Genomic DNA, 11,568 nt, shown 5'->3' with positions numbered 1-11,568 from the left:
TCACTGTTGTGGCCTCTCCCGTTGCGGAGCACAGGCTCCGGACGCGCAGGCTCAGCGGCCATGGCTCACGGGCCCAGCCGCTCCGCGGCATGTGGGATCCTCCCGGACCGGGGCACGAACCCGCGTCCCCTGCATCGGCAGGCGGACTCTCAACCACTGCGCCACCAGGGAAGCCCCTGGCATCTTTTGTTACCCCAGCGCCTAATCCCCATCCGGAAGGAGGGCATGGCTGGTCAGAGATGGCCACCTTAGGGCCAGGCTCAGGGGTAGGGGGCTGGGGCAGGAGAGCACTGGACAGGACTGCCCACTGGACAGGAAGATACATCCAAGAGGTTGACCATACAGCGGCACACGTCCAGGCTGAAACCCTTGGTTTTGAGGTTTTTGACTGTGAGGGAGGGAAGGGGCAGGAAGAAGGGGAGGGATGGGCAGGGTGTGGTCGGGGTTTGGGGGGATGGGGGGAGGGCTGGGGGGTGATTAAGGGTGGGGGGAAGGGTTGTGAGTGGGGGATGGAAGACTCACCTTTGGAGACCACCTTGTTGAGCAGCTTCTGTAGCTCATACATGCCCACCTCCTTGTCCTAGGAAGGGGGACCATAAACCCCCGCTCTGGCCCCTTCAGCCCCAAACCACCTCCTTTCAATCCCCCAGCCCTCTGCCTCTCACCTCTCCACCGGCCACTATGTGAAACAAACGTATGAAGTCCTGGTCTATGTCATTCTCAGAGATGTTCTCCTGGAGGGAGAGGAGTGGGAGAGGGACACAGTCCAGAAAGTTCTTCCACACCCCTACATGCTGCCCCCAAATCCCACCCCCCACAGCCTCCCCTCACCTCTTGGAGAAGCTCAGCGAAGTTGGCTTCATCCAGTTCCCTGCGCAGAGGTGGAGGAAGGCTCGGAGTGAGCAGGGGTCAGGGAGACAGGGATTCCAGCGGGATGGTCAGGGAGGTCATGTCATGTGCCTGCAGCCATACGGAACGGGCTCCGTGGGATCTGGCTTCTGATTCTGGCTCTGCTACTACCTGGGACTTCCCTGCCTCATGCCTAAGTTTCCCTGACTGTAAAATAGGGATGGGGGCGGGGGGACCCAGCTGACCGCCCCCTGAGCTTGAATCTTACGGCTCTGGGGCAGGTGGCCTTGGAGCAGTGAGGTGGGGCCCCTCACCAGGACTCGCTGTGCTTCTCTGTGAAGACCCGGAGCAGGAAGTCAGCATCCTTGTGCGGCTCCAAGGTGGAGGGAATGACGATGTATTCCCCAGGAGGCAGCTGGAGGTGGCTGCTCACCTCCCGTGAGTTGGTGAAGATCTCTGAGAAGCCCAGGTCCTGATACTTCACGAAGAAGTCCTTTTTCAAGCGGACGTCCTGGAGGTTCTGAAACTGTACGTGCCCTGGAGATGGGTACAGGGCCCACAGGGGAGGGCAGGGAGGGAGGGACCCCCACGGTGATTGATGCCCGGCTGGGCAGGGCTAGGGAGGGCCTGGACCCTGCCCATCTGGCAGGTAACCCCAGTGTGGTCGTTTCCTTCCCTGACCCTCACTCAGGGCCCAAGGGGGCTGGAACCCTGACCCAGTGGGCCCCAGAACCCTTCGCCGAATGCCACCCCTTGCCCATCCGCATGCCAGGAGTGGGGTGGATGTCTGCCCAGGATCAATCCCCACGTCTTCTGTACCTCCTTTGGGACCTGGGAAGGGAAGAGAGAGGAGGGTCAGATCCCCAGGATGGTGAAGGGGCTCAGGCCTGTGGAAGCCAGGCGTGTGTGTGTTGGGGGGCGCTAAGGGCACTGGAACACTGGTGGTGGGGAGGGGCACGGGCTCTAAGAGCTGAAAGTCCCAGCGTTAATAACACTTCCGCTTTGAATCTAGAAAAACGGTACAGATGAACCAGTCTGCAAGGCACAAATAGAGACACAGACGTAGAGAACAAACGTATGGACACCAAGGGGGGAAAGGGGGGTGGTGGGAAGAATTGGGAGGTTGGGATTGACCTATATACACTAATATGTATAAAATAGATAACTAATAAGAACCTGCTGTATAGCACAGGGAACTCCACTTCGCTGTACAGTAGAAACTAACACAACGTTGTAAAACAACTACACCCTAATAAAAAAAAATAACCCTTCTGCTTTGGATGGCAAAGTATGGTTTACACAGTTTTGCCAAGGGGAGATTTTTACCACTGCAGGTTAAGGATGGGAAACAGAATCCCCCAGAGGTGAGATAACTTGCCCAATCTCGCACTGCGGAACAGCTTAAGAGCTGGGATAAAAAACTAAGAGAGCATTTTTCCATGGAGCGCTCATGTCTTGCAGGAAGTTAATAGGGGATTCTTGAAACCGAGGAGTGAGCACATAGAAGTTTGTAAAAAGGTGAGATAAACCAAGATAAATAGGTTGCTCTCCTCCAGGGATGACCAGAACCTTTAATATACTGATGGCCCCGTGGAGCTCTGGGTTGGGGTGGAGAATACAGCCTTTCCTGGCAGGGCTGTGTCTAACCTTGGAAATGGCTTCAGGTGTGTCTGTTAACCTGGGGGACTCACAGCCTAGGAGGAGGGCAAGGCTCGCGTCTGCTTTTGTTCGCGATTGAACCTCTGGAGACTGACTGGGGCCTGGCATGCAGTAGGTGCTCCATGAATATCACTGACTATGTAAATGAATGGACAAACGGGAATTTCTAGGATTTTGCAAAGCACCGTTTGGGAAATGCTTGTCAGGGGTTTCTCTTGGCCGGAGTCCATGCTCTTGCTGGGGCAGCTGTGGGGAGGCTTGGGGGCCGTGGAGAAATCTCCAAGTGTGTGGGAACTGGTGTGAGTTTGGACAAGTGACCTCACCTCTCTGGCTCCCAATCTCCTTCCTCTTCATTAAAGGCGTTACTATTCGAAAGGCCTTTGGAACAATGCCTGGCACAGAGGAAGTGCTCCCTAAGTGCTTTAGATTTTAAAAATGTGAAAAGAAAACTGCCAGCCATGCCTCAAAAGCGCAAAGCACCACTCCAGAAAGAGACAGGGCCGAGATGGGCGGTGAGGATTAAATTGGGAGACTGGGATTGACATATACACACTACTATATATAAAATAGATAACTAGGACTTCCCTGGTGGCACAGTGGTTAAGAATCCGCCTGCCAATGCAGGGGACACAGGTTCGAGCCCTGGCCCGGGTAGATCCCCACACGCCGTGGAGCAAATAAGCCCGTGTGCCACAACTACAGAGCCTGCACTCTGGACCCCGCAAGCCACAACTACTGAGCCCAAGTGCCACAACTACTGAAGCCCGCGCGCCTAGAGCCTGTGCTCCACAACAAGAGAAGCCACCCGATGAGAAGCCCACGCACTGCAACGAAGAGCAGCCCCCCACTTGCCGCACCTAGAGAAAGCCCACGCGCAGCAACGAAGACCCAATGCAGCCAAAAATACATAAATAAATAAACAAATAAATTTTAAAAAAATTTAAAAAATAGATAACTAATAAGGACCTACTGTATAGCACGGGGAAAACTACTCAATACTCTGTAATGACCTATACGAGAAAAGAATCTTAAAAAAAAAAGTGGATATATGTATAAGTACAACTGATAAACATTGTAAATCAACTATATTCCAATTTAAAAAAAAAAAAAGGAAAAAGGAACGAGCCAGGGGTGTGGAGGTGGATGGAGGGTGTCCTGGTCCCCGGGCAGGTGGTGGGGTGGGGTGGGCAGTGGTCCCAGGGGTGAGGCCACGGAGAGAACGAGAGTGGCTGGGGGACCAGCTGGGCACGCACGGAGTAGATGACAAAGCCGATGGTCTGCAGCTGGGCTCCCTGGGGCCGTGCCTGCCTCCAGTTCTTCTGCATCAGGGCCACCAGGCAGGTGCAGACGGTTTCTTCGTCCTCTGGGGCATCATCCTCCTCGGGGAGAGAGATCTTGAACTGTGGGTTGGTCCAGAATGTGTCTGTGGAGGAAGCAGGTAGGATGGCCCTGCCCTTCCCAGGGTGGACGGGCTTCCCAGCCAAGTGCCCGCCTCCTCAACGGGGCCCAGGTGTGCGGTGAGTCAGTGGCCCATCCCTTGCTCCCTGCTCCCAAGTCCCCTCACCCACCAGTGTAGCTCCGGCAGCCCCCTGCAGTGCTGCCTCTCCTCCAGCTGCCCTCGTAGAAGGTGGTGTGCCAACACCTCTTGTAGTCCCCACAAAGCGTGTCGGGTATCAGGTTGCAGATTTCCAGGAGGGTGAAGTTGTCCAGGAAATCTTGGTAGGACATCCTGTGGTGGAGGGGAGCGGCAGGAAGCCCGCGCACCTAGAGCCCGTGCTCCACAACAAGAGAAGCCACCCAATGAGAAGCCCACGCACCGCAACGAAGAGTAGCCCCCGTTCACCACAACTAGAGAAAAGCCCACACACAGCAGCAAAGACCCAACGCAGCCAAAAATAAAAATAAATTAATAAATTTAGAAAAAAAAGAAAAAAAAAAAAGAAACGTGGGTTCCATCTGCTCCTACCACTCCCAGCCCAGGTGGCCTCAGTCCCCACGTAGGGCCTCAGTGTTCAGCGATGCCATTTACACTGAATCAACCACGCACCGCAACGAAGAGTAGCCCCACACCTGCCGCAACTAGATGGGCCAGAGCCCATCAGCAGCACACACGCACCTGTAGGCGCGCCCCCCCAGAGCCTCCCCATCCAAGGCACAGGTGGGACAGTGGCAGGAGAGATGAAGCGACTGGGTGTGGGGACAGAAGGTGGTCCTTCTCAAGTGGTGCTGACCAGAACTCCCCATCCTCCTTCCTGTGCAGCAGCTGCCTCTGGACGTCTGGGGCCACCTCTTCCCACTCCTTGGCACTGGAGCAGAGACAGGCAGTGGAGGGGCAGGGGGTTGGGAGGCACCTCGGTCCTCCCCCAGGGATGCCCTTACCCCTGAATGTCTGCCTACTGGGGGTCCTGGTTAGATGGAGAATCTAGAGGGGAAGGGCTCACACTGGGCGCAGGTGACCGGATGCCAGTCGGTCCCTCTGTGGCATGGCCTTGCTCGTGGACCTGCTCTGTGCTCTGCCCCTCCCCCCAGAGTGCTGGTCGGGGCACCTACTTGTCACTCCAGGCTCCATTCCACTCAATCCGGCCCCAGGGATTCCGGACCCGAATCAGTGTTTCCATCCTGCCGCGGTACAGGACCTGGGTGGGTTGTGGGCAAAGGTTAGGAGTGTAGGGTCACAGAAGTTCTCCTTCTCCTGTCCCTCTGGGTGGGGTGTAGACTCACATCCTGAAGGCCGGTCACTGAGTAAGCATGTCCTCTCACCAGCATCCTCTGCGTCAACGACTGCAAGTCACTTGGGCTGTTGATCTACACAGAACAGAGAGGAAGGAAAGGAACTCAAGGTCTGGTCAGAGGGATGGGGGCACCTGAAGAGAGGTGACAACTCTCTGGGTTCAATTTTTTTAAAATTAAACTTTGTATTTTCAAATGATTGTAGACTCACACGCAGGTTTCTTTGTTTTGTTTTTGTTTTTGTTTTTTTAGTTGTGGCATGGGGGATCTTTTAGTTGCAGCAGGCAGGATCTAGTTCCCTGACCAGGGGTTGAGCCCGGGCCCCTGCATTGGGAGCCCGGAGTCTTACCCACTGGACCACCAGGGAACTCCCTCACATGCAGTTTTAAGAAATAATACAGAGAGATCTGTGCACCCCATGTCCAATATCCCCCAGTGGTAACATCTTGCAAAACTATAGCACAATATCATGTTTTTTTCTTTTTTGGCTGGGCCACGCAGCATGCAGGATCTTAGATTCCCAACGAGGGATCGAACCCTTGCCCCCTGCAGTGGAAACGCAGAGTCCTAACCCCTGGACTGCCAGAGAATTCCCTATCGCACAATATCAAAACCAGGATGAAGATGTTGACACAATTTGTCAGTCTTATACAGATGTCTCCACTTTTACTAATACTCATTTATGTATGTTTTATGCATTGTTATCATATGTGTAGTCTTCTGTATCCACCACCATCATCACAATATAGAACATTTCCATCACCAGTAGCATCCCTCGTGTTGCCCTTTTATAACCAACATCCACCTCTTATGACCCTCTTCCCTAACCTCTGACAACTCCTATCTGTTCTCCATTAAAAAAAATTTTGTCAGGGCTTCCCTGGTGGCGCAGTGGTTGAGAGTCCATCTGCCGATGCAGGGGACACGGGTTCGTGCCCCCGTCTGGGAAGATCCCGCATGCCGCGGAGCGGCTGGGCCCGTGAGCCACGGCCGCTGAGCCTGCGCTTCCGGAGCCTGTGCTCCGCAACGGGAGAGGCCACAACAGTGAGAGGCCCGCGTACCGCAAAAAAAAAAAAAAAAAAAAAAAAAAATTGTCATTTCAAGACTGTCATATAAATGGAATCATACAGTATGGAATCTTTTGGGATTGGCTTTTTCCATTCAGCATAATTTCCTTGAGATTCATCCAAGTTGTTTTGTGTGTCAATAGTTCATCTCTTCTTATTGCTGAGTAGTATCCCCTGGTATGTATGCACCTGTTAAACTATTCACCCTTTGAAAGACATCTAAGTTGTTTCCAGGTTCTGGTTATTATGAATAGAGCTGCTTTGAACACTTGGGTACAGGCTTTTGTATGGACATAAGTCTTCATTTCTCTGGGATAAATGCCCAAGAATACAATTGCTGGGTCTTACAGTAGCACTCTGGGTTCATTTATTTATTTGAACAAATATGTGTTGGGTATCTATTGCATGCCAAGTACCATCTTAAGTCCCAGGACCCAGCAGTGAATGAGACAAATAAAGTCACTGACTTCATGGAATATGAAAACTGTCTGGAGAAGATTGGTTGTGAATATACACGTCGATAAGTAAGACAGTTTCTGATCATGATAAATGTTGGGGAGAAAATCAAAACAAAGTAGAGAGGAAATGGGGGGCAGGAGTGGCTAATTTAGATTGGGAAGCAGGGAAGGCTAGCCTGAGGAAGGGCCATCTGAACTAAAAAATGAATGAGAAGGAGCTAGTTATGCAGGTATTTGGAGAAAGAACTTTCTAGGTGAAAGCAACAGCAGGTGCAAAGGCCCTGAAGCAGGACCAAGCATGGCTTACTTCGATGGAGCACCCCATGAGGGAGGATCGCTCTATGGCCTTTCTAAGCATCCTCAGCAGGTTCGGAGGGGGCTTCTGGAGTTGGAGGCTCTGGGTCACGCCCCCCGTGAAGTCCTCAAAGCCCTCCACCGTGTTGCCCCCAGACAGGGCTTCATAGGATCCGTTCAGCCTGCGGGCACAGAGAGGGCACCGTCAGGGCTCTGGGATGCAGCTGTGAGCTTGGACCTCAGAGGGTGCGGTGAGGGAAGGGAGGGATGCCCTGCCGCCCCCCTGCCTCTTCCCCTGATTCCAGTTGCTCCCCTACCCCCCGTCACTGCCAACTGTCAGGGCAAGCTTGGAGGCCAGGCGAATCGCCAGGCTGGGGCACTCACTTGGCGTACGCCTTCTCCAGCAGGGCACTCCAGAACTCGGTGCGCTCGGCTGAGTGCACGAACACCAGCTTGCCATTCTTTGTGGGCAGCCGGTCATCCACCACCACGTCCACCCACTGCCCAAACTGCCAAATCTGCGGGCGGCAAGGTGTGTCTCAGCGGGGCGTGGGGCATCTGTATGACCCAGGCCCCCTTCCGAGCTCATACACACATACATGTGCGCACGCGCGCGCGCGAGCACGCACATCCCCCCTCCCTTCTTGCATGAAGACTCTGTTACACGAGCGCCTCCTGGTGTCAGGTTCAGTGACACACCAGTAACAGAGGGCCCCCCACCCCTCCGCCGCCGCCTTCGCCGCCAAAGAAAGGCAGTGAAAGGCCTGAACCTCCCCTCCAGCCTCACCTCCAGGTTCTGCCATGGCCTCCAGAGGGACCCACCCACCTTTTGACCTTGGCTGGACTTTAGGACTTCTGAGGTCTTAAAAACTCTTGTGACTTTCAGAAATATTTTTATGACATGAGGAATTTGTCCACATGTTGAATAATTTGAAGAGCAGATTACAAAAATTACATGACAGAAGCTCCCAATGTCATATGCTCACATGCACATACACACACGTATACGTGCATATACATATGTGAGTGTATCTACCGAGAGAAAGAGACAGAGAGAGAGAGAAGCAGGAGGAAGAGGAGGAGGAGAATGAATCACAAACTGATGACAACTGTTTCCTTTGGGGGCTTTAAAAAATTAGCTTACACAATTTCTGTAGTGAGAGGATATTTCTCTGATAATTAGACAAAAATCCACCCTAATAAATGTCGTTTTTTTTCAAAAAGGAAAGAAAAAAGGTAAACTTCAAAGCATGTACTAATTCTCTCTCTCTCTCTCTCTCTCTCTCTCTCTCTCTCTCTCGCTCTCTCACACACACACACACACACACACACACACCTCATACACAATCAACTCTGGCTTTCAAATCGCCCTTCACCTGAAAATGGAAGATGCCAGCATAGTTTTTCTTGAAGCTCTGCCCCCCGGGCACCACGCGGTACAGCAGTTTGGGGTAGGTAGTAAGGGAGCCGATGGCAGCCAGCAGCCAGCAGTCCCCTGGAAAGACAGAAGGGCTCCCCGCTTGAGCACTCCCGTGTGTGTGGGTCCCAGAGTCCAAGCCCCAGAGGAGTAGGAGCTGCTCTGTGGCCCCCTCCCCGACACAGATGCCCTCCCACTGAGGAGTCTTCAGGGAGGAAGCAAGCAGGCAGAAGCTGCAGAAGGGCCAGGTTTGGGGGCGAGTTCTCCACCTTTTCTGTTAGGCGAGAGACTCACAAATCAGAGCCAGATGTTTTTGTTCTGGGATTTGGGGAGAAGGTGGTTTTGGCCTTCGTCTTACTCCTCCCTCTGGGACCTGCCATCTTTGGGGGACAGCCAATCGTTTCCTGCCCCTTGAACAAGGCCAGTCCCCTTCCCCATGGCCCCCCACCTCTACCCCACGATTACAGTGGTGTGGTGATCAAGATGGCTCTCCTTGTTGTCAGCCCCGTAATACTAGAGATCCAAGGGGCTCAGTCTGTGCCCTCGCTGGGACACAGGGGCAGGATTCTTGGGCTGAGGTCATCTGTTGCTATCTCTCCCGGGGCATCTCAGACCACGGGTGGGGCTTGGGGCAGGGTGGTGCCCTGAGGGGGTACACGGGCCAGGCTGAAGCTGAGGGCACTGGCAAAGCTTCTGTGATTACCAAGGCCTTCTGGCTGCCTGAGGAACCCTTGGAGGGGGGCAGAAGGGGGCAGAAGAATGTTAAGGACACTCTAGTCACCATGGGACTAGGGCACCAAGGGCACCTAGGGAGAAGCAATTTTTCCTCCTGGGCCCTCCGGCCCAATGAGCCCCAGCGGCAGCTGTGGGACCTGCTGTCTCCTTGGCCTTTGCCCTACCCACACCCTGCCCTCTTCTTTGCCACAAATGGGACAGAATTCAGCCCCAGAGGAAGCCCACACTGGCCTTCTTCCTTAAGGTGCAATGAGGGGTTTGGAGGAAACGGGGGGATAGGACCAGGCTTAGGGAGGAAGCTCTCTTTGGGGGCTGTCCGTGGGAGCCTGCGGGAGAGTGGCCGCTCCTTTACCTGATACCCCAGACTGAGGAAGTCGTGTCACTTGCAGGGGTTAGCGGAAGCCTAATTCCCCTCTCCTTGAGCTTAGGCCGGATTGCGAGCTTGCTTTTAACAGCAGAACGTGGGGGAGGTTACCACCTGCTTCTCCTGAGACCAGGTGGTGAAGGCATTCGGGCTTCCTCCTTGTTCTCTCTCTTGGGTCGCTCACTCAGGGGGAGGCCAGCTACCATGTGTGGACACTCAAGCGTCCTACGGAGAAGCTTATGTGGCAAGGACCTGGGGCCTCCTGCCACGTGAGTGCACCATCTTGGAAGGGGATCTTCCAGCTCCTGTGGCACCTCATGAGAAACCCTGAGCCAGACCAACCAGGCTATGCTGCTTCCTAATTCCTGCCCCGGAGAAACTGTGAGATGATAGATGTTTGTTGTTGCTTTCAGTCACTGACTCTTGGAGCAACTGATAACTAATATAGCACCCTGCTCACTCCCAGACCCAGACGGCAGCAGGTAGGGGTGGAATCCGGATTAGGGGAGGAGTAGGGACCCAGAAGAGCTGTCTGAACCCAGAGCTCCCAGTTCCCCAGCCTCAGGAGACACCCCGGCACTCTTTCCCAATTCACCCCCTGCCCCCAGCTTTCCTGCCCCCCACTCACCGAGCACCCCCTGGCAGATGTCGGTCGGGCTGACCCCATTCGCAATGAATTGAGGATTGCTTGTGATTTGCTGCAATGAAGGAGTAAAGGTTTCAGAGAGCCCAGGACACCCCCCCTCCCAAGCTCCCTCCCACTTTCCTGGGGAATGCTGCTGTCTCTTGGAGTTCTAGGGGAACCATGGATGGGGGGCGGCAGGGGCAGCTTGGTCTAATCGTAGGCTGTGATGGCAAAGGTCAGTGAGTGACCTTCCCAGGGGTTTTCTGAGAGGTTTTACTTAAGCATGTCGCGAACCGTCCCCTGCCTTGATGGAAATGGAGTCTAGTACAGAGCCAAGATAGGGCGGTGGGGGATTGGAGTTTATCCAAGTGACTGGGACGTCACTACTACCCCCACCCCCCATGAGTCCACGCCTCCCTTCCCAGTGCCTACACTGGGCCGCTGCCACGTGATGTTCTGCACGTGTTTGGAGTTGGGGCCCAGTTCCTTGAAGCCCAGTGAACTGGGTTCAGCGGGGAAAACGGGGTCCTTGAACAGCTCCCCCTTCCGTAGGCAGAGTGCTCGCAGCTCCTCAAAGCTCTGGTTGTTGTAGTTCTGGGCGTTGTGATGCTGGCCCATGCCCTTGGCCTTGAGTCGGTTCTGGCTTATGTGAGCCGCCATCCCCTTGTTGGTGAAAACGGTCTCCGCTTAACAATAAAAAGACAAATAACCCGATCAAAAAATGGACAAAGGATCTGAATCGGTGTTTTTCTGAAGAAGATGCACAAATGACCAATAACCACATGAAAAACTGCTCAACATCCTTCGTCAACAGACAAATGCAAATCAAGGTCACAAGGAGATACTACTTCACATCCACTAGGATGGCTCTGATCCAAAAGACTGGTAATAAGAAGTGTTGGTGAGGGTGTGGAGAAATTGGAGCCCTCGCACGCTGCTGGTGGGGATGTAAAAGGGTGCAGCCACTTTGGAAAACAGTCTGGCAGTCCCTCAGTTAAACACAGAATTACCATATGATCCAGCAATTTCACCTCTAGGTATATATACTCAAGAGAAATGAAAATATATGTCCATACAAAAAATTCTGCACAGATGTTTATAGCAGCAGCAATGCTCACAATAGCCGAAAAGTGGGGAAAACCCCAAATGTCCATCAGCTGATGAATGGACAAACAAAATGAGGAATACACGTGCAGTGGAATATTACTCAACAATAAAAAGAAATGAAGAACTGAGACATGTTACGACATGGATGAACCTTGAAAACACTATGCTAAGTGAAGACAGCAGTCACAAAGGATCACATATTGTATGATTTCACTTATGTAAAATGCCCCAAACAGGCCAATCTATATAGAGACAGGAAGTAT

At 53.3% G+C, this 11,568-nt stretch overlaps 1 protein-coding gene across 1 annotated transcript in view; it reads right to left on the bottom strand.

The window, feature by feature from the left end:
* The window catches only part of CAPN11 (calpain 11), a 12,531-nt gene extending 1,664 nt beyond the window's left edge, over positions 1 to 10,867 (bottom strand). Inside the window, exons 1-16 of the mRNA XM_007107602.3 lie at positions 10,631 to 10,867; positions 10,202 to 10,271; positions 8,434 to 8,552; positions 7,442 to 7,575; positions 7,071 to 7,239; positions 5,230 to 5,313; positions 5,059 to 5,144; positions 4,740 to 4,814; positions 4,077 to 4,237; positions 3,762 to 3,931; positions 1,669 to 1,680; positions 1,164 to 1,375; positions 832 to 871; positions 666 to 734; positions 523 to 580; positions 324 to 388 (exon numbers count right to left, since the gene is read on the bottom strand). Of these exons, the coding sequence (XP_007107664.1) occupies positions 324 to 388; positions 523 to 580; positions 666 to 734; positions 832 to 871; positions 1,164 to 1,375; positions 1,669 to 1,680; positions 3,762 to 3,931; positions 4,077 to 4,237; positions 4,740 to 4,814; positions 5,059 to 5,144; positions 5,230 to 5,313; positions 7,071 to 7,239; positions 7,442 to 7,575; positions 8,434 to 8,552; positions 10,202 to 10,271; positions 10,631 to 10,858 (1,752 nt within the window). The 5' untranslated portion in view covers positions 10,859 to 10,867. The remainder of the gene's footprint in view (positions 1 to 323; positions 389 to 522; positions 581 to 665; positions 735 to 831; positions 872 to 1,163; positions 1,376 to 1,668; positions 1,681 to 3,761; positions 3,932 to 4,076; positions 4,238 to 4,739; positions 4,815 to 5,058; positions 5,145 to 5,229; positions 5,314 to 7,070; positions 7,240 to 7,441; positions 7,576 to 8,433; positions 8,553 to 10,201; positions 10,272 to 10,630) is intronic.
* Positions 10,868 to 11,568: the final 701 nt, after the last annotated feature.

This window comes from Physeter macrocephalus, chromosome 18 (assembly GCF_002837175.3).
Source record: "Physeter macrocephalus isolate SW-GA chromosome 18, ASM283717v5, whole genome shotgun sequence".
In the NCBI taxonomy this organism is placed as follows: Eukaryota; Metazoa; Chordata; class Mammalia; order Artiodactyla; family Physeteridae; genus Physeter; species Physeter macrocephalus.
Note: the sequence above shows the minus strand (reverse complement) of the source record. Positions and strands in the feature narration are given on the sequence as shown.